Source organism: Capricornis sumatraensis, chromosome 10 (genome assembly GCF_032405125.1).
Source record: "Capricornis sumatraensis isolate serow.1 chromosome 10, serow.2, whole genome shotgun sequence".
NCBI classification, from domain to species: domain Eukaryota; kingdom Metazoa; phylum Chordata; class Mammalia; order Artiodactyla; family Bovidae; genus Capricornis; species Capricornis sumatraensis.
The window spans coordinates 80,736,585-80,756,963 of record NC_091078.1 but is presented as its reverse complement, the minus strand read 5'-3'; the positions used below and the strand labels follow the sequence as shown (position 1 = coordinate 80,756,963).

Below are 20,379 nucleotides of genomic sequence, written 5' to 3'. Positions count from 1 at the left end.
TGGCTTTCTCAGCCTCCCAATAAAGCTGACAGGGGCCTCTGACCAGCCGCTTCTGGGCTCCACGTGCTGCTCCCCAGTGGGCTAAGGTCAGCCCCAGGGGCAGGGGTGCAGACGGCACAGGGGAAAGCCTGCTTTGGATTCCACTCCCCAAGGGCAGACTTCTGGCCACTGCTCTGAGGATGAGTCCAAAAGGTTCCCTAAGGTTCTCATCTGCTTTCCTACCACCCAGGGTCCCTTCCCTGGACTTGACGAGACACTGCACAAAGCCCGCACAGGAGGGGGACGGTGAAGAACAAGCCCCCAGCACAGGGCCCTCTGCAGCCACCTCCAGGCTGGCAAGCAGGTTTTGCACCATGAACACCCACCTCCCCCCAGGGCCTCCACAGGTGCTGACTCCCAGCCAGGCACATCTGGGTGCTGAGTCAGACTTGTGACCCACTTGCCAGGATGAGAGGACGAGGCCAACTTCTCGGGCCGGTCTCCTCCACAATGAGAATCACAAGGCTGATGACTCAGCTTCCTGCCCCAGCTTCCAAGGGCAGGTCACCACCAGGCAAGACACCCCACCTGGTGACCATGCCCCCGTGCCGCCCTGGTCAGCTCTCCGACTTTCCACAAGGTCTCTCACACCTCCCTTTCTGGAGCCCTGGAGACGTGGGCCAGGAACAGGACGGGATGCTGCTCTTGGCTCCCAGGAGAGCCAGCGGGGCAGGGAGCTTGGACCGTGGCGTGCGTCGCTTGCTCTGACCTTTATTTTACAGCAGCATGCGCAGAGAGCTGCAATTCGGAGGCTGGAAGGGCCTCCTCCTCTGCATCGGCGCCTCCCTATTCGTCCTGAAACACCTGGGACCTGGGGCTGTGGCTTTGTGTGTCTGTCCCCCTGCTCCAGTCCCGGCTGCCAGAGTTTTCTCTCTCTTCTCTGGCCTGCGCCATCTTAACATCCTGGCCATGTCAGTCAGCTCCGCCAGGGCTCGGAGACTGACCCCGGCTTGAATAGCCTGGTGTCCGGGTTCTTTCTCACTCCTCAGCGATGGCCTGGCGTGGCGGCTTTCTCAGCCCTCTCTGCCAAGTGCAAGGGCCTTTCTCCCCATCAGGCTGGAGCAGCCGCTCTCTCTGCAGGGGCCAGGCCTGGGAGGGAGGACCCGCAACCCTCTGTTGAAATCCAGATGTGCCCCCGCCCCCCACAACCCCCACTCCATGGCTGGTTGGCTGCTTGTTCTCTGTTGCCTGGAAATTCTTGGAAGCCAATGGCTAAAAAATTTCAGTCTCAGAAAAGCGCCCTGCAGCAAGTTCTGAAAGTTCCCTCCACCTCACGGGACGCAGAGAGGAAGGTGACACGACCACCTCTGCTGGTTTAAACGACCCTCGAGAGGCTCAGGGACAGACACAGGACTCCCCCGTCAACTCTTGTGGACATGGGCTTCTGAACGCACAGTTTGTGCTGAGGAAGTTGAGATGCTAGCCCAGCACACGCGCCTCAGTACCGTCCTTGCTCAATAAAAATGCTCAGGACAAAACCACGAGTCACTGCGGGGAGGCTCAGGATGCAAGGATGGCCCCCACTGGGCTGCTGACCCGGGGGCGGCGTGCAGTCTGGGAAGTTCCCACAGCCGGACCCCACATCCCATCAGCAGCAGTGTGGGAACCAGCGGTTGATGACAAGTTTGAGGCTTCATCACTTTAGGCGCCACCCTACGGGGAATGAAGGGCAGTTTTCTGCTCAACCAGCTCGTTTTCAGATATTAAAGTTTGAGACCATGGCAGACATCACAAGTCAGCTTTGGATCTAATTCCAACTCAAGACCCGTGAGAAGGGAATACAGTGAAGCAGGTGGCTTGCTCTCCCATCAACCCAACGGGGAAAGACTTACAAGACTCGCAGGCTCTTGAGTCCCCGGAAGGCGCCTTCCGCGATGTGACTGATGGAGTTGTGGCTGAGGCGCAGGATGCTCAGGCTACTCAGGTCAGCCAGGCTCTCCTCGTCCAGCCGGGTCAGGTTATTGAAGGACAGAATCCTGAGGAACAGGAGTGGAGAGCAAATGTCACCATCAGGTTGCTCGGCGTTGTCCTCCCTTCTCCTCTCCCGACAGTGGAGCCGGGTCAGCCAGTCATCTGGGTCCAAGTGGGAAAGGACATGCCCACCAGAATCCTGAGGGCAAAATGGTCTCACAGCTAGAAACCCACCAGGGCTTGACTCTTGGAAGGAGATCTGTAAACTGAGCACTACACAGGGTCGTTCAACAAACAAGCACAAAGCTCCAACGCCTTTCTGCACCTCGTGTCCATGGCTGGTCCTGATTCAGGCCACGGAAGACTTCTCGTGGCTGTGGCCGGAGACTCTGGATGGGACCCCAGGGGGTTCTCACAATGAGCAAGGGAGCCGGACAGCGTCTGCCCTCAGCCAGCAGAGGGCGCCACCAGGCACTGCCTGGAACAAGACTTAACGGAACTGCAGGCCTCACCTGGGCGGCACCCTTGGGACCACTTGTCCCTCCAGGCTTCCTTGCCCTCACCGGAGCCAGCCTCTTAGCATGATCTCCCTACTGTAAGCAGGTCAGGACCACACCTCCAATCACACACCTTCTCTGAGTGTCAGCACACCCCCTGCACTTCTGATGTGGCTGTGGGTTGTGACCTAGCATGTTAGTCATCTATCCTTGAAAAAAAGGGAACTCTGGGCTGGGGCAGGAGGAAGGAAAATAAATTCAGAGATTAGTAAGTATGTAAAGGTAGCAGGGAGTGACAGTTTTTCTCTCCTGGAGAAATAAGTCATGGTGTCTGTCAGTTGCAAAGACCTGGCAGGAGACCAAAATTCCATCCTCACCTGCAATTAGAGAATTCAGCTTAAAGGAGGGGCGGGACACACACGTGGAAGGTGGCCCTAACTCTGGCTCCAGGGTTACCTGGGTGTCGGACACAGTATTAGGCTGGTCAGGACACATTCCTGTGACCGTGTATGACCCTTCTGAAGGGCACAGAAGGCAGGCCGAGGGGGCAGGAAGAGGAGCCCCTCGCCACTGCCTCAGTACCGGGGGCACACGCCCTCCACCATTCAGTGGGCGGGTGGCTCCTCACCTGTGCAACCGCATGTGCTCTGGGGGATCAGAAGACCTCTCCTGCTTCCCCATGGCTCCCAGGCCTGGACCGTGGAAAACCAAGGGTCCTGGGAGCTCCCAGGTGGGGTCCTGGCCCAAGGAGAGCCTTTCAGAAGCCATCCCAGTCCATGTGAGAATACCATGCAGCACGCGCGCGCGCACACACACACACATAGACACACACACACAGACACAGACACACACAGACACAGACACACAGAGACACACAGACACAGACACACACACATACACAGACACACACACACAGAGACAGACACACACACAGCCATACACAGCCACACACAGACACACAGAGACACACACACAGACACAGACACACAGCCACACAGCCACAGCCACACACACACAGACAGAGACAAACACACAGAGACACACAGACACAGACACGCACACACACACAGATACACACACACAAACAGACACACACACACACAGACACACAGAGACACACAGAGACACACACAAAGACACAGACACACACAGACACACAGCCACACAGCCACAGCCACACACACACAGAGACACACACACACAGAGACACACACAGACACAGACACGCACACACACACAGATACACACACACAAACAGACACACACACAGTCATACACAGCCACACACAGACACACAGAGACACACACACAGACACAGACACACAAAGACACACAGCCACAGCCACACACACACAGAGACACACACACACACACAGAGACACACACAGAGACACACAGACACAGACACGCACATACACACAGACACATACACACAAACAGACACACAGACACACAGAGACACACACAGACACAGAGACACACACATAGACACACACAGACAGACACACAGACAGACACACACACAGACACACAGATACAGACACACACACAGACACACACACACAGACACACACAGAGACACACACAGAGACACACACACAGACACAGACACACACACAGACACACACAGAGATACATACACACACAGAGACACAGACACAGACACACAGACACAAACACATACACACACAGACACACACACACAGAGACAGAGAGACACATACACAGACACACACACAGACACACAGCCACACAGCCACAGCCACAGCCACACACACACACACACACACACACACACACACACACACACACACACACACACCCCTATTGATTTTTACATTAGATAATGATGGACTTCACTGAAATATAAACTCCAGGTCAGTATGGGGTGGGCTGAGGGGGAAGGAAGAAGGGGGAGAGAGGAGAGGAAGGGGAGAGGGGAGAACGTGGACAAATAGATAAAAACACACCCTGCAAAAGGCTAAGTACTAAGTTTAAACATGGTAAACACATAGAAATTCCTTACTGTCCACGTGTTGCCATTTCTTGGGTTCACTGTCCTTTCTGTGTTTGAGCCCCAGTACAGACATACCTTGTCTACTGCACTTTGAGGCCACTGCACTTTTAAAAATTAAAAAAAAAAGGAAGATTTTGGCACCCTGTGTAGTTGGGTGATAAACAGCACTTTTCAGTAATGAAGTATTTTTAAATTAAGATCTGTACATCATTTTTTCAGACATAATGCTACTGCACACTTCCCAGACTCCAGTGTAGCAGAAAGACACTTTTCTATGTACTGGGGAGCCAAAAGCGTGGGATCTGCTTAACAAGGTGGTCTGGGATGAACTGCACAGTACCAATGAGGTCTGCCTGTAGCCGCTCTCTCTATAGAGAAGCATGGGTTACACGTTGCAGCCATTTGTGGACAGAGGCTCTCAAAACAGCTGTTCTTAGACAGTGGTCCCTGCTAATCTGAAACGGGGAGCAGAGTCTAGAAGAGGTGAGAGTCAGGCCCTCAGGTCCTCAGGGTCCCACTCTGCAACAGGCCCTCACAAACCCCCCAAGCCCTGGGTCACGGGGCCCAGGGCTCCCCAGGCTTTGCAGGAGGCACCCCCGGGTGTGTTCACCATCACCCGCAGAGCTGGTGGGACACTCACAGCTCGTGCAGCTTCTGGCAGAAGCTCCAGCCATCGCGGTGGATCCGGGAGATGGAGTTGTTGCCAAGGTGCAGCTGGTGCAGGGCCGTGAGGCCGTACAGCGAGCCGCTGTTCACCTCCGCCAGGCTGTTGTACTCCAGGTGCCTGCCACGACAGTCCCATGTGCGGTGAGTGCAGATCCCGGGGTCACGCATCCCCCCACCCACCTGATGGCGAAGGAGCCGCTCCCTGCCATCACACCAGGCGGCACCAAGGATCCGATGACACTGCTGGAGGGGCTCGTGACGGGGTGTGCCCTGACGTGTGTGTGCACACCTGTGGAGTGGCAGGGAGGCAAAGCCACACAGACGGTGGTGAGGATTCAGGCCAACTGAGAGAGCTCACAGGCCACAGGGAAGCTCCTAAAAGCAACCTCTTTAGTGGCATACAAGCGAACCAGCAGCACACCGGCAGAGGAGCTCTGAGCAGAAGGCAGAGCCCATTCAAGGAAGAAGGGAGAGAAAGACAAGGAGGTAGCTCTCATCACTATCCCTGTCGTACAGGTGAGGGAACTGAGGCTGAGACAAGCAAGATAATGTAAGACTCGTTCCTCAGCTCAGCCAGTAGTGAGGGGCCAGAACCAGAGCTGGTGAACCAAGCCTGGGCCTGTGGCCACTGTGCCAAGAGACACGGCTTGACATCTGGGGTCAAAATATTGTGACTTCTCAATTCTGTCACCTGGCTGGTCGAAGGAGCCTGAATAACCATGAAGTGGAGATGCCCAAGAAGTATTGACTCCATGGGGCTATGCTGAGGAGGAAGAAAACGCAGGTCAGAATTTCAGCATCATGCTAAGAACTGAGCTCCTGGTTGAGTTCAGTAAGTAGGGATGTAAGATACCATCATCCTTCTCGACAGCACGGCCACAGACGCCGCCACCCCCAAGTGGACTGGCCTTGTGACCAGAAGCCAATGCTTCACGTCCTGCGCCGCGTGCGCTATCACAGGGGCTTCAGGCTGTGGGTTTTGCTTTTCACATCGTCTGTTTTCTGGTAACTCTTCCTTCACCCCACAATTTGCATGAATTTGTTCAACAGAAAAACCAAACGGTATGTGCTAAGAACTCCATGTTTTCCTGAGAATGCGCTCTGACTCCCAGCCCACGACCACCTGGCTTCCAAAGTCCAAAATGACAGTTTTAAGGATGTCAAGGACAAGTGTTCTTGAATATATAAAAAGAGGCAGAGTTATGCAAAGGTGAACAATGAAGAGAGGGAGAAGCAAAGCTCAGCAAGGCTAAGCTGTCTTTTACAGAGTGGGTGTGTGCGTGCGTGCACGTATGAAGGTATGCACATTGAGATGCTCCTGATAATGAGGAAGGCACAGGGAGTTGATGGAACTGGACCTGCAATTTTTGGTTTTTGTTTCAGTTGCAAAGATAATTGAGCAAGGACATAGATGGAGTGGTGTAACTTGTAGACTGACCGGCTTTGGTGTGTCTTGAGCAAGTTAAATCACTGACCATAAAGCAAGAAATCTCATGATGACACATCAAAATGTGAGTGGTATTAGTATATTAACTTGGAAGGAACCACCAGCAGAACTCCAAACAGAACACAAAGATAGAACATGATGAGAAGTGACTGCTTGCCTCTTGCGAGGGGAACTGGGCGGGGAGAGATACTGAGGGCTAGGGTTGGGCAATAATCGCTTTTCTTTACTATCTGATTTTTGCTCAACTATTGAGAATATGTTTCTTTTGATTAAAAATAAACGAATGTAAATATTTAAAAGTTGAAGCTCGGTGACTGCCTGTCTGCCCCTCTCCAGACGCTCTTCTGTTCCTCTGTGAGGCAGGCAAGCCCCAAGACTGTCCACATCTGGCTGCAGCAAGTGCTCCCTTGACAGAAGTGGAACATCTGCAGTGAGGGGCTTGATTAGCTCACAAAACAGAAATAAATCTCTCAGGATGAACTATACATTCTTTGGCCCACCTGCACATCAAGAAAGACTGTCAAACCCAAAGTGGAGGGAGACGGAACTTCCTGTGGGATGTGGGAGAGGGGAGAGGATGTGGGAAGGGAGCCTATTGTCCGCCAAGGAAGTGGGGAGGCCGGGGGCAGGGGCATAACCGGGAAGAACAATCTGACTCCATAATAGATGTTCCCTGTATTTTAACCTTTGTATTCTATCTCTTTTGCTTCCGGTTAAGAATGCTGCCTATAATGTGAAGAATACTAGCCCATATGACGCTTTTCCACTCATCTAGAGACAAGAAGGTGCAGAACTAAGAATAACTTTTGTCTGGTAGGAGGTTTACTGAACATCAGGACCTGACCTACAATGGATGGCTGTAAGATCAAGGGATTCCTACACCAAGGCTGTTGGTTGTAACAAGCAACCATGGTCCTCTCTCACTTGGCCTTTAAAAATACTTTCCTGAAACCCTTTGGGACTCTGGGTTTTCTTGGGGCATGAGCCTCCCATCTCCTCGCACGGCCCTGCAATAAACCTTTCTCTGTTCCAAAGTCTGACGCTTGAGTACCGTTTGGCTGCAATGTGAGTTGGGCACCTGAGTGTGCATTCAGTAACAGGGGGAGTGGAAATGGGAGAGAGGAACAGCCCCAACAAAGCAGCCCCCACCTTCCATCCTCACCAACCAGCTCCCTTTACCAAATCCTCTGAAACTCCCCCAAGAGATTATCCTAGCCTGCAAGGAAAACACCACAGGGGTAGCAAAATATCCCAAAGACACTGAGGAGGGCCCCCGCTGAGGTCCCAAAGGGCAGGGGTGGGTCCTAGAGGATCACACAAGGCCCTGCAGAAGCCCCAGCGCCTGGCTCTGACTCACAGCGCGTGCATCCTGGCCAGCCCCCAGAAGGCGCCGTCCGTCAGTTTGCTGATGTTGTTTCGCTGGAGCCTCAGCACCTCCAAACTGTCGAGTCCCTGGAACGTCAGGCCCTCGATCAGCCGAATCCGATTCCGATTGAGGTCCCTAAAGAGATGAGGCCAGCAGTTCAGAGCATCCTTTACCCACGCCACCCCTACAGGGACAATCCCAGTAGGAGGTCCCGGGAAGCACAGACATACCATGGAAGCCCGTGTGCCCAAGACACCAACTGGCCACTGTTAATGTGTGAAAGGGAGCCCAGGGCTCCTAGAAGCTGGTCCCCTTGGACCTCAGAATGAGTAAGCACTCCTATTTCCTCCCCCAGAACTGTGACTCTGCAGTGAGGACAGGGTGTGACTCAGGATATGAACGTCTTAGGTTAGCTACCTCTTAGCTCAGCAGCAGAAACCCCCACCAGATGTGTCAACCCAGGAAAACTCGAACCACTGGATACTGGTGACAACTTCCCACCAACTGCATTCGGGAGGAAGTGCCTGGACCCACCATGAAGCACACTCATGGGCTTCTGGCCCCCGTGTAATGAGACCTCAGTGAACCAGAAGATTTCAGGAATCTGGGTGAGCTGGCTACACTGGTAACACTCGGGAAGGGAGAACACAGCCTGACCAGTGAGCCCTCGGGTTTCCCCAAATCCTTCTGCAGTGTCTCATGACGCACACCAGGTCCTGAGCATCAGGGAGTCGCTCTGGGACCCCCCGCCTGGGTGTGTGTGGGGAGCGCAGCAGTGAGAGAGCAGGGGAGCACCCCGTCTTGCCACCATACCTGCCCCCGAGCAATCCGTTCTGCTTAAATGAAAGCTCCAGTATCAGTGTATTCTCCTGAAATATATTTTTCTCCTACCAAAAAAAGGACACTGGAAAGGCAAAAAACCGGGGAACAGGCAGTCCATCAGGTTTTGGTAAATAGAGGTTTTCTTGAATCCAAACCCTGGGCCATTCTAGGAGTGCGGTCAGCTGTGGGAGTCAAAAAACTAAACAAACACATCCTTTCTTTACCCAAAAAAAAAAAAAAAAAAAAAAGCTAATCAACTACCTTATGAGACTGAGGAGATGAAAACAGTGACCCCACCTCCTGCTTCCTACCTCTGGCTACACTAAGTTTCTCCCTTAACTGCTCAAGCAGCACTGGACCCCATAATGGCCACTGCACGGATTACATGGGTTCCTTAAAAAAAAACAACAACAGAGAAAGCTCGAAATAAGTAAGGACCCCAGTCCACACAGGTCATGTATTAGCCAGGGTCAGCGGAGCAGTGGGGTTCCTCAGCGCGTTCTGGGAAGTGCTGAAGAGGACCGGCCTGTGTATCCTCAGAGGATCTTTCCTCAGCAACCTGGGGCGGTCCGCAGGCTCCAGACCCAGCGTCTAATTTGCTTTTATTAGGTGCTGCTGCAGGGCCATTAATGGTAGTTTATGCCCAGCCCGACTGAAGGGGAGCAGGGGAAGCGGGTGCATTTGGAACGAGCTCCTGGGGGAACTCTGGTCTCCATAAAGTTTGGCTAAGCTTAATTATGGCGCAGGTCTCTGGACTCACAGTTGTGTCAGCCGGGGTAACTTGAATGCTTTCACAGGAAGCTGGGTGATCCTGTTTTTGCTCAACCGAAGCGTCAGCAGTGACCGTGACAGGCCATCAAATGCTCCTGATTCCAGGGTGCTGATCCGGTTGCTTGCCAGGTTGCTGGAAGGATTCAGGAGAGAAAATGCAGGGGTCAGGAGGAGGCCTTCCTTGTCCTGTTACAGACGCCAGGCCTGGCTGAGTTGGGAAGACAAGCTACAACACACCCAGCAGGCTGGGTTTCCAACGAGACATTTGTCATCCTGAAGCTGCAAAGCCCATCTCCACTCCCAGCCTCAGGTATTAGGACTGTCTTCTTTAGACGTGACAGAGGCCTGGCTTGTTCGAGCCCAGAGCTCACCCTGCTTTCAGCCAGGGTGACTACTCCAGGAGGAAGTCAATGACCTCCACTCCAGTTGGGCCACTGCAGGAGTCCCTCCTTGCCAGCCACTACCCAAGGGGCAGGGTTCAAGGTTGGTGAGAAGAGCCTCAGGAAGCAGAAAGTTCAGCGTGAGGCAAGGTCAGAGAAGGTTTCACAATTTGGGGAAATGGCCTTTAATTCTGAAGTGGATCCCATTGTATGACTTCTAAATGTGCATAAAACACTTCATTTTAAACATTTCAAATGTGTCAGAGAAACATTCTAGTGAAGGAGAGCTGCACGAATGGTTCCCAGCGGGGGAGAGGGAAGGGAAGCGGGGCCACAACACTTTTCCTTCCACCTTCCCTGAACCGATGCTGCTTGTTGTGCCTTAAACAAAAGAGAAAAGACCAGAGAGAAATTTCTACATCAGAGTTGGGAAGGGAAGGAGGCATTCTTCGTCTCCATCAGGCAGAGGCCCAGCACAGGGCACATGAGGATTCTTTGCAAACGGAGCTGGACTGTTTGTTCTTAACACTCCAGATTAAAGAACAGTCTGTGTGATGAAGATATACCGGCCAGCTTCTGCCAAAACACAGAGTCCCCCTGCTTTCATGCAGAGAGAGAGAAGGTCACTGCGAGGCGGTTCAGCAGGGGAGGTGTTTTTGTCCCAGGCAGGGTGGTGGTGGGTGGCTCTTTAAGAAGCGCCACTGAGGGCTGAAGGATCGGCCAAGGCCTCCCACTTCTACCTCGGGCACCCTGATACATCCTAAGAAAGAGACTTTTCTGCTCCTCGGGCATCTCAAAAATCTGTGTGCCCAGCCTTGGTCTCTGAACTGATGGGTCACAATGACCCATAAACCAACCTCACCAACAACCCTTAGAGTACTCAGTAGTAACCCAGGAGATGAGGGCTCACATGTCATCTGAAGATGCCTCTTTAGCCTGAGTTTTCAGTTTCTTCCCTAAAATAGTATTTTCCTACCAACAAGCAGCGGGTTAACTAGGTTTTGACTGTTTTTCTTCTGTCTACCATCAGCGGGTGTGAGACAGGGTAGAACAGAAACAGACCAACGATCAGACAAAGAAGTCCAGAGCACTCAGAGAGTGGGTGGGCACTGGCTCGCTGAGTCTCCGCAGAGAGGTTGCCCTCTGCTGTCACTCACCTGACTACTCCCAGTCTTTTCTCTAAGCTCTCCTAGGGGGCAGCACAGGGAAGGAGAAAGGAAACCTGGCTTTGCGGCCCACACAGCCACGTGTTTTAGTGAGAGACGGTGCTCCTAGATGGTCCGTCTGTTAGGCTACTGAGCCTCTCCCCACGTCAGCTCCCTCGCCCACGAGTACCCTCAGAACACTGCTGACTTGGACATGCTGGAAATGGGCTAACAGAGGACTGTGGACCTGGGGCCCCTGCCCTGCTGAGGGCACAGATGGGAGTCATGTGTCCGGCCCATGGACTCAGCCGGGCACCCACCAGCGTCCAGACCTGGGCACCGCGGGCAGACCTGACGCACTTACAGCTCTGCGAGGGGCAGTCCGTATGGGAAGCAGGTGCTCCGGATCTCTGTGATGTTGTTGGCGCTGAGATCCAACACGTGCAAGGAAAGGTAAGCCTTCAGCTGACTCCCCTCCACGCTGCGAATCCTGTTGTGTTGCCTAAAACACACAGGGCAGGTGAATCCAACATGTCATTTTGCAAAGATACTATTTTCCTCCACACTTCTAGACATTTTTTCCCCCTGCAGTTTCAGAGAATTACAAATGCTATGACTCTCGCAAATGAGGTCTCTCATCCTTCCTTCCATCAGGTTATTACCTGCAGGCCAGAAGCTAGACAGAACATCAGATTCTTTGCCTGTGACAAGTTTGTCTGCCTAAGTTTTAAGCCAAGCTGCTCTCCCCAAGGACAGGAACATGGGGGTGATATTTTGGCCATGTGGAGAGCAGCCTGGCACGACCAGAACTCAGAACTCACTAGTACACTTTCCCACAAAGGATGTGCCCCATGCAACCAGCCAGCTTTTGAGGCTGTTCATGTCTAGAATCCAGAATCCAGGCCAACCCCATCACTCACAAGAATGCGGGCACCAGAGCCCAGCATCCAATTTAATCCAACTGAGCGCATCATTACACACTTCACATTTTACCAACACCTACCATGTACCAGGTGTGTCAACAGGCACAAGGAATTTAAAAAAAAAGTGCAGAATCCTGCCAACCTAATAAGGGAAACAGGAATTCAGTGCTGGGCCTAACTGGAATCTAATGCCCTGCATCTCGGACCCCACCCTCTTGACAGCTCTGTTTCTCAAGTTTCCTCATCTGGAAGATGGGGCCACACCCCCTTACTTTAGGGATATGGATGGTCCCACCTGAACCACACTGCTGTGTTTGGCAGATGTTCACATATGTGTTCAGTGTTCACCTCCCTCCGAGATGTATTTGTCCTTGAATCCTCTTTCTAAAAAATACCACGTTTCACCCACCAACCAGTATTTATTAATCAGCAGAAACCTGACAAACGCTACCCAAGGCTGGAGGGAGCAGACCAGCTCCCTTGTGGGTCTGGCTCTGCCCGGTGGATTCAAGCCACCACAGCCCAGATCCTGATATTTCAGACCCCGTGGAGTTGAGTGCTGTGCTTCTGGTTCCACGCGCACACTGGGGCCAGCTTCTGAGTAAACAGTTTCGGGGGCTCCAGCCAATCCAAGCAGTCTCGAACACGACACAAGGGAGCCAGGCGTCGCTCACCAAGTGGCATCTCTTTTAAACAAACACTTGACCAAATCGGTTCCAACAGGCATAAACAAGGCCCTCTTTCCCAGAAGCTCTGGGCCTTCTCACTGATGCCTTTGTTTTCTTCCCTTCTCTCCCAGGCCTTGAACCTGAAAACCCATTTACGAGGGTAGAGCTCCCTTACACACAGCAAAATCTTCCTGGAGTGAAAGGCCACTTTTCCCTCCATGCTCCCATCGCCAAACTACTTCCTTTGAGTTCTTTATTAAGTTCTTAATAAAGATAGTCTCTTCAGTTTTCTGACTCCCAAATAAAAAGGAAAAGAAAAAAGAATAGAAAAGGAAATCTTTATTATGTAAAGTATGGGAAAAAAGGAGAAATAAAGGGAACAGAGCTGAGCCTCATCCAGGAACTTTGAATGCAATACCAGGGAGCCAGGAAAAAGAAGGTCTAAGGAAAGACGGGGAGGGGCGCCGCTGGCCCCGAGTTGCACAAAGAGGGACCAGCCGTACACAGTCCAAGGGGCCACGGGACAGCTGCGGGCCACCCCCAGCGCCCCCCTGCTCTGTCTTCCCTGTGTCTTTCATCTTACACTTTCTTTCTTCTTTCTCCTCTGTGTATTTATCCACTGAATCAAACACGTTCTGGGCCCCAGTCTGTGCCAGGCCCAGGCTGGAGGAAGGATGCTGTGATGAAGACGGGTCTCTTTCACACGCTGGAAAGAGTTCCCTGGTGAGCAGAAAAGGCAGCCATGGAGATGGGGAACAACGGAGCGTGGGAGTGAGGATGGGTGAGATCTGCCAGGAGCGAGAGGCGAGCTGGGGTGGATTCTGCCTGGAGAGGCTGCGGGGCCAGCTCCAGGGTGGGGGTGTGTGGATGCAGGCAGGAGATGGGCAGGGCAGAAGCAGAGGGACCACATCAGGCGAGGCCTCAAGAGCCTCTGAGGAGCAGGCCGTCTGTGTCCCAGGGGACCAGGTAAGAGGTGGTGGCAAGAGAGACAGGGTCCACAGGATCTGGACAGCACAGAATGGTGATGCTAAATTTTCTGGTTCAGAAACATTAAGAAAACCAGGTAACTAACTTGGTTTTCCTGGTGGCTCAGTGGTAAAGAATCTGCCTACAACACAGGAGATGTGACAGGAGCCGTGGGTTCGATTCTTGGGTTAGGAAGATCCCCTGGAAAAGGAAATGGCAACCCAGACCAGTATTTTTGCTTGGAAAATCCCATGGATAGAAGCCTGGTGGGCTATGGTCCCCGGGGCCACAAAGAGTCAGACACAACTTAGTGAGTACAGTACAATAACAACGCGGTAATGGGCTACCCCTTGCATCTTTACCCGCTTCCAGCCTACTCTCAACTCAACACCCAGAGAAATCCTATCAGGGCATCTCTCAGAATGGGAGAAAACATTTGCAAACCACATATCTGATAAGGAGAAAATAACCACAACACAAGGGAACTACAACTCAGCGACCAACACACAAGAAACCCCCAAAAGTCAAATAAAACATGGGCAAAGGCCTTGAAGAGACATTTCTCCAAAGATGATAAACAAATGACAAATGAGCACACGACATAACTGATCGTTAAGGAAACTCAATGAGTTAGCGCCCCATACCTACAGCATGACCACTATTAAAGACAAAACAGAAACAGGAACAGTAAGTGTGGGAGAGGGGGTGGAGTAGCTGGGATCCTGGTACTGTTGCTGAAGACAACAGTACGGTGGTTCTTCCACAAAGTGGGCACAGAATTACCAGCATGGGCCCCAGTAATTCTACCGGGTATACATCCAAAGAAATGAAAGTGGACCTCACAGCGATCTGTACACCCACATTCACAGCAGCATCATTCTCAGTAGCCAAAAGGTGAAGCAACTCAATCAATGGATGAATGGATGGATGGACAAACCCGACAGCTGTACACGTACAGTGGACTATTATTCGGCCTTAGAAAGGAAGTTCTGACACTCGGTACAGCATGGGTGAATCCTGAGGACACTACAGTAAGTGAAAAATGCAGGTCACAAGAGACAAATACCTCATGATTCCACGTCCGCGAGGCACCTAGAGCAGTCACATGCACTGAGACACACAGTGGAGGGGTGCTGGTTGCCAGGCGCTGGGCTTGGGGCATGGGGAGTGGTTTAACAGGGGTGGAGTTTCCATTTTCCAAGATGGAGAAAGCTCTGGAGACTGGTTACACAACACGAGTGTACTTACCACTACTGAACTGTACACCTAAATGATTAAGAAGATAAATTACATGTAATGTGCATATTACTACAATTTACAAACAAAACAAAAGAAAAATCAAAGTAATTCACAGGATGTATTTGTCTAAAACTCGAATAACAGCTCTGTGTCTCACTTAGGACTAAGTCCACACAACGGCCTCCAAGGCCCACGTGAGCTGCCACACACCTGCCTTGCTGCCTCACTTCCTAATCTTCTGCCTTGTACCCTGCCCAGAATGCTGGCCCTTGGACGTGGCAGGCAGGGTCCTGCCTCCAGATCTTTGCAAATGCCTTTCCCACTGCTTGGAATGCGCTTTCCCCAGAGCTTCGCAGGTCCCATGCCCTTACTTCCTTTCCATCTTTGTTCACATGTCACCTTTTGAATGAGGTGGCCTGGCCAACATTCTCTAAAACTGTAAGCCTCTGCCTCCTAATTTCTTTCCCTCACACACATACAAATAAATGCACACACACACACACACACACACACACACTCATTCACACTTTCCACTCTTTTGCCTGCTTTATTTCTCATAATATTTCTATCATCGAATACTCCCAGTATTTTGTTTATTTCTACTTTAACATCTTCTCTCCCATCAGGATGTAGCTCCCTGAAGGCAGAGATGTTTGTTTTGACTACTACTGTGTCTCCAGCCACTAGGATAGTGTGGGGTACACAGTATGTCCTCAGTAAATACCTGCTGAAGGAATCACAAGAATGAACACAGACTGCATTCAGAAAGGTGGAACCTAGACACAGATTTGGGACTCACCTGAACACTTAAGTAGGTGGCACTAGACGGAAAGAACCCACCTGACAATGCAGGAGACCAAAGTGACGTGGGTTCGATCCTTGGGCTGGAAAGACCCTCTGGAGTAGGAAATGGTAATCCACTCCAGTATTCTTGCCTGTAGAATCCTATGGGCAGAAGAGCCTGGCGGGCTACTGTCCATAGAGTCACAAAGAGTCAGACACAACTGAAGCAATTTAGCACAGCATTCCACAACATTTAAGTAGAAGAAAACCATGCAAGCAGATGAGTATAATCAAGAAACATGAAGGAAAGTTTGCCAATTGCTCTGTGGCAACTCTGCTCAGAGGCAAATGACCTAGCCCACAGTGACTTCAGAGCTTCTTGCACGTCATCTTCTCCCCCAGGTCTGGTCTCTCTGCTCTAGACTTTAGCCCAGTGCCCTGATCAAACTCTTCCCAAATTCCTCATGTTCAGGGAAGCTGACCCCACAGCTCTTGTATCCCTTCTCTCACAGAGCAAGAATCACATCTTGTTGGGTGTTTCTGTGGACCCCAGCAATTTCACCCAAGGCCAGCTGTTCTTCATGGGCTGGAACATGACACAGCACTGAAGACATGCCATGAGCAGAGAGCCCTGCCCGAGTTCGGATTGCCATTACACCACTCACAGGTGTGAACTATGACGTGGGGTGTCAAGTTTCTATGCCCCTTGGGCTGACGTGAAGCAAGTACTCAGTAAATAAAATGAATTCTTTTTATTAGCCATATTTGTATCCTCAGAGCCAGGATCAGTGGGAGGTATTCTGGAAAGAGAAGGAATATGGTTTCCTATTTGTCTGCCACATTTCAATGCAAACAGGCAGGACCGATTCCTCTCTAGGGAGCAGAGAGCTGACTCAGAGCTCTCACTCTTAGCTTCATGCACGACATGAGTCTGTTCCAGCTGGAGAGTATAAAAAAACCCTGACACTGAGAGATGGGGCTCTTTGGGGCACTGTGCTTCAAAGTAAATCCCAGACTGAAGCTTCTACAGGACTCACAGAGGGGGCTAGAGATCTGATGGGTCCCCAACAATCCCCTTTCTCACTCCTGTAGCAAGTGGGACTCAGGCCCACACCCCTGACCCAACCCACCAAACCCCACCCCCTTGGGACACCCCCTCCGGACACCCGTCCCTCTAGGTTAGAGCAAACAGCCAGTAGGCAGGGGAAGCCTGCCACGCCTCCTCAAGGGCTGTCCTACTTTTCTAAAACTCCGCATGTTTTTACTTCCATGTGTACCATGAGGGGTCCTATCAGTCCTTTAATGTAACTAACTGTCCAGTTTTCAAGAAGGCCCACAGTCATCATTATAACCTCTGAATCTTTGTCCAAGCTCTTCTTGACAACAGCTGACCAGTTACTGGACACCTGTAGGTCACAGGCCCTGGTGATGGCTCCATGAAATCACACTGTGATCTCACAAGGAAGGTACTCTACTTCACCATCATCTCTGCTTTACAGCTGAAGACATCGGGACTCCGCCTGTGGTCAGCCCAGCTGGGACACGAGAGGAGCCAGCACACGAGCCCAGGGGAGGAGGAACTGCCAGCCCGTCGGAGAGGCTCTCTAGGCGGAATTTTAAGTGCACCACCCCAGGGTCAATCTGTAAGCCTTCGGCTGAGCTTGGCTAGATGTGAATGCTGGCCGCCTCTCCCCAGGTCAGCAAAGACTTGGTCTGCGTCATTGGTCTCAGCCCGGCCTGCTTTTTTGTACCAGCCTCCCAAAGGCCTGCGTGACCAGTGAGTCTGCAGAGGGCGAGGGGAGCCAAGCTCAGCAAATAAGGCAGAGGAAGCTCCGTTCTTAAGGATACTCTGGATGGAAAGAAGAGAACAGTGCAAACAAGCTGCAAAGGGATGCCCTCAGGTTTACAAAGAGTGAGGAGAGGGAGGGGAGGGGGCAGTGCGATGCAAGGACTTCTAACTGGTGACAGGGACTGTGGAGGGCGGGGGGCAGACCACACCGCCTGCGGTCCCATCCTGGACTGGCTACCCCTTGGGCTGCCCTCTGGGGCACAGAAAACTTAATACGGCAGCAGTCTATTAAACCAGCACCTGTTAAAGGCTTCACAAATAAAATCAGGCTTCAAAGGCGGAGAGCGGCAAGATAAGCTCTCTCCACTTGGCCATGTTCTCAGAGCTGGTGTTAAATTAGACAGGAAAACAGACCGAGGCATTTGAAACCAACATTTAAAAGTTTTTATCCTAAGTGACTGTTCTACTACAGTTCTGTAAACTGGGGTTTACAAGGTAGTCCTGTGAGTGGTGGGAAAGATCTCATGTCACAGATAACAGCCAGGAAGAAAGGGCAAGGAGATCAAAGAAGGGAAGGTCAAGAGGGGTCAAAGGGATTATTGCTGGTTGCTGAAATTATGCACCTACTGTCTACACCAGGGGTCAGCAACGTATTCTATAATGAGCCAGATTTTAAATATTTTAGGCTATTGGGGCCATTTGGCTTCTGTCATGACAACTCAACTCTGACACTGGGGTGTAAAAGTAGCCAATATGTAAACCAATGAATGTGGTTGTGTTCCAATAAAACTTTATTTACAAAAACAAGCTGTGAGCCAGATTTGCCCCTCTGTAGTTTACTGACCCCTGATCTACACTTCAGCAACTAGTTTGGGTTTCTGGGGGCAGGGACCCAAATTCTAATTCTACCTCTGATTCTAACTCTGGCTTTAGAACTGTGTGCTAATCACTCGTTTTGGATCTGGTTTAATCACCTGCAAAATGATTAAGTGCCTCACTGCATCAGAACCTACAGTGCTCCCTCCAGTGCCCAGGTCAGGCTTCACTAATCGATGCCTTCCCCACTGATGCCTTCTCTACCCCTTCAAGAAGTGAAATGGAACCTAAGCTTACACCATTTATTATGCACCTCAGATGGTGATCCAGGTTCCTGACGGGGGCCAGTAGAGCAGGCAGGCTGACAGGGGGATCTGAGAACAGAGATTCACACTTGTGCATCCTTACTCTTTTTGGTTCTTGCAGTGAGGCAAAAAGAAACACCGAAGCTAGCCAATACAGCAGGCCTAACTCTAAGCAGGCATGCCCCAGGCTCTCCCAGACAAGCGTCGTGACTCACAGTGGTCAACTCCTGCAGTGGTGACTATTACTAGAAATAGCAAGTCTTCCGTAATGTTACCTTAAAATCATGCCTTTAATGATCAGCAAAATTCAAATTATAGCTCTCACCTCATTTGAACCTCTGGCTAAGAAACAGTTTCACACAATCTAGCCCGGAAATGGAGGGAAAAATGTAACACACCTGCACCATTCCCATCCCTGCCCCAGTCCATTCCCCAGAGTGACCTTGGCAGACATGGTTAATCAAACGCCACACCCTGCAGCCTTGGAGCACCCACAGCACTTTGCACCTGGTCCATCACGGTGCTGTTCTGGAACTCTTCCTATGACTCTGCACCTAAGCCCCTGCCCCACCTGGAGCAGGTGCGCCAAGGTCTGATCACAATGAGGAGGATGAAGGTACACACAAGATATTAATGATTTAGCACAAAACTCAGTGCTGAGCAAAGTAGCCCTGATGGCTACCTTGGGGGTTCAACTGAATTTTTGCAGGGGCTAAAAGACATTCATCATTCAAGAACAAACAAGAAGATCATGATTTCTCCTTTGTTGAAAAATATAGAAAATATTTTTCTGTATTTTTTCTCCTTTGTTGAAAAATATAAAAAATATGAAAACTATACAACAGGCCATGTGTTGTGGGAGGGGGGCTGTTCTGTTTGCAAATGCTTTTATTGAAATATCACAGGCATACTGAGAAGTACATAAATGATCAACATAGAGTTCAATGCATTTTAATAAAGTGTCTACACTCACGTAACCACATGACAGACACAGGACATTTCCAACATCCCAGCAGGCTTCCTCCTGTCATTTTCCTTGTCATTTATTCCTTTCCAAGGCAACCGTAATTTCTATCACCTATGATTAATTTTGCCTATTGCTGTGCTTCATCTACATGGAATCATTCCATATTTACTCTTCTGTATCTGGCTACTTTCGCTCCACATATGAGACCCATCCATGCTCTTGCCCAGCTGTGTGCGACTCTTTGCAACCCCATGGATTGCAGCACACCAGGCCTCTCTGTCCCTCACCGTCTCCCAAAGTTGGCCGAAGTTCAAGTCCATTGCATTGGTGATGCAATCCAGCCATCTCATCCTCTGACGCCCTCTTCTCCTTCTGCCCTCAACTGTCCCTAGCATCAGGGACTTTTCCAATGAGTCAGCTCTTTGCATCAGATGACCAAAATACTGGAGTTTCGGCTTCAGCATCAGTCCTTCCAAACAGTATTCAGGGCTGACTTCCCTTAAGATTGATAGATTTGCTCTCCTTGCTGTCCAGGGGACTCTCAGTAGTCTTCTCCAATACCACAGTTTGAAGGCATCAATTCTCGGCATTCCGCCTTCTTTAGGGTCTGGCTGTCACAACCATGCATGACCACTGGTAAGACCATATAGCCTTGACTATATGGACCTTTGCTGGCAGAGTTGTCTCTGCTTCTCAGCATGCTATCTAGGATTGTCATAGCTTTCCTGCCAAGAAACAAACATCTTGTTTGTTGTTGCATCAGCAGGACTTTATTCTTTGTCATCATTGTGTAGTACTCCTCTACAGCAATTTATTTTCCATTCTACTGCTAATGGATACTGAGTTACTTTCAGTCTGCATT

At 51.0% G+C, this 20,379-nt stretch overlaps 1 protein-coding gene across 1 annotated transcript in view; it reads right to left on the bottom strand.

Moving 5' to 3' along the window:
• LRIG1 (leucine rich repeats and immunoglobulin like domains 1) overlaps nucleotides 1-20,379 on the bottom strand; it is a 114,202-nt gene that overhangs the window by 22,249 nt on the left and 71,574 nt on the right. The window contains exons 4-8 of the mRNA XM_068981696.1: nucleotides 11,426-11,563; nucleotides 9,526-9,669; nucleotides 7,935-8,078; nucleotides 5,105-5,248; nucleotides 1,872-2,015 (exon numbers count right to left, since the gene is read on the bottom strand). Of these exons, the coding sequence (XP_068837797.1) occupies nucleotides 1,872-2,015; nucleotides 5,105-5,248; nucleotides 7,935-8,078; nucleotides 9,526-9,669; nucleotides 11,426-11,563 (714 nt within the window). The remainder of the gene's footprint in view (nucleotides 1-1,871; nucleotides 2,016-5,104; nucleotides 5,249-7,934; nucleotides 8,079-9,525; nucleotides 9,670-11,425; nucleotides 11,564-20,379) is intronic.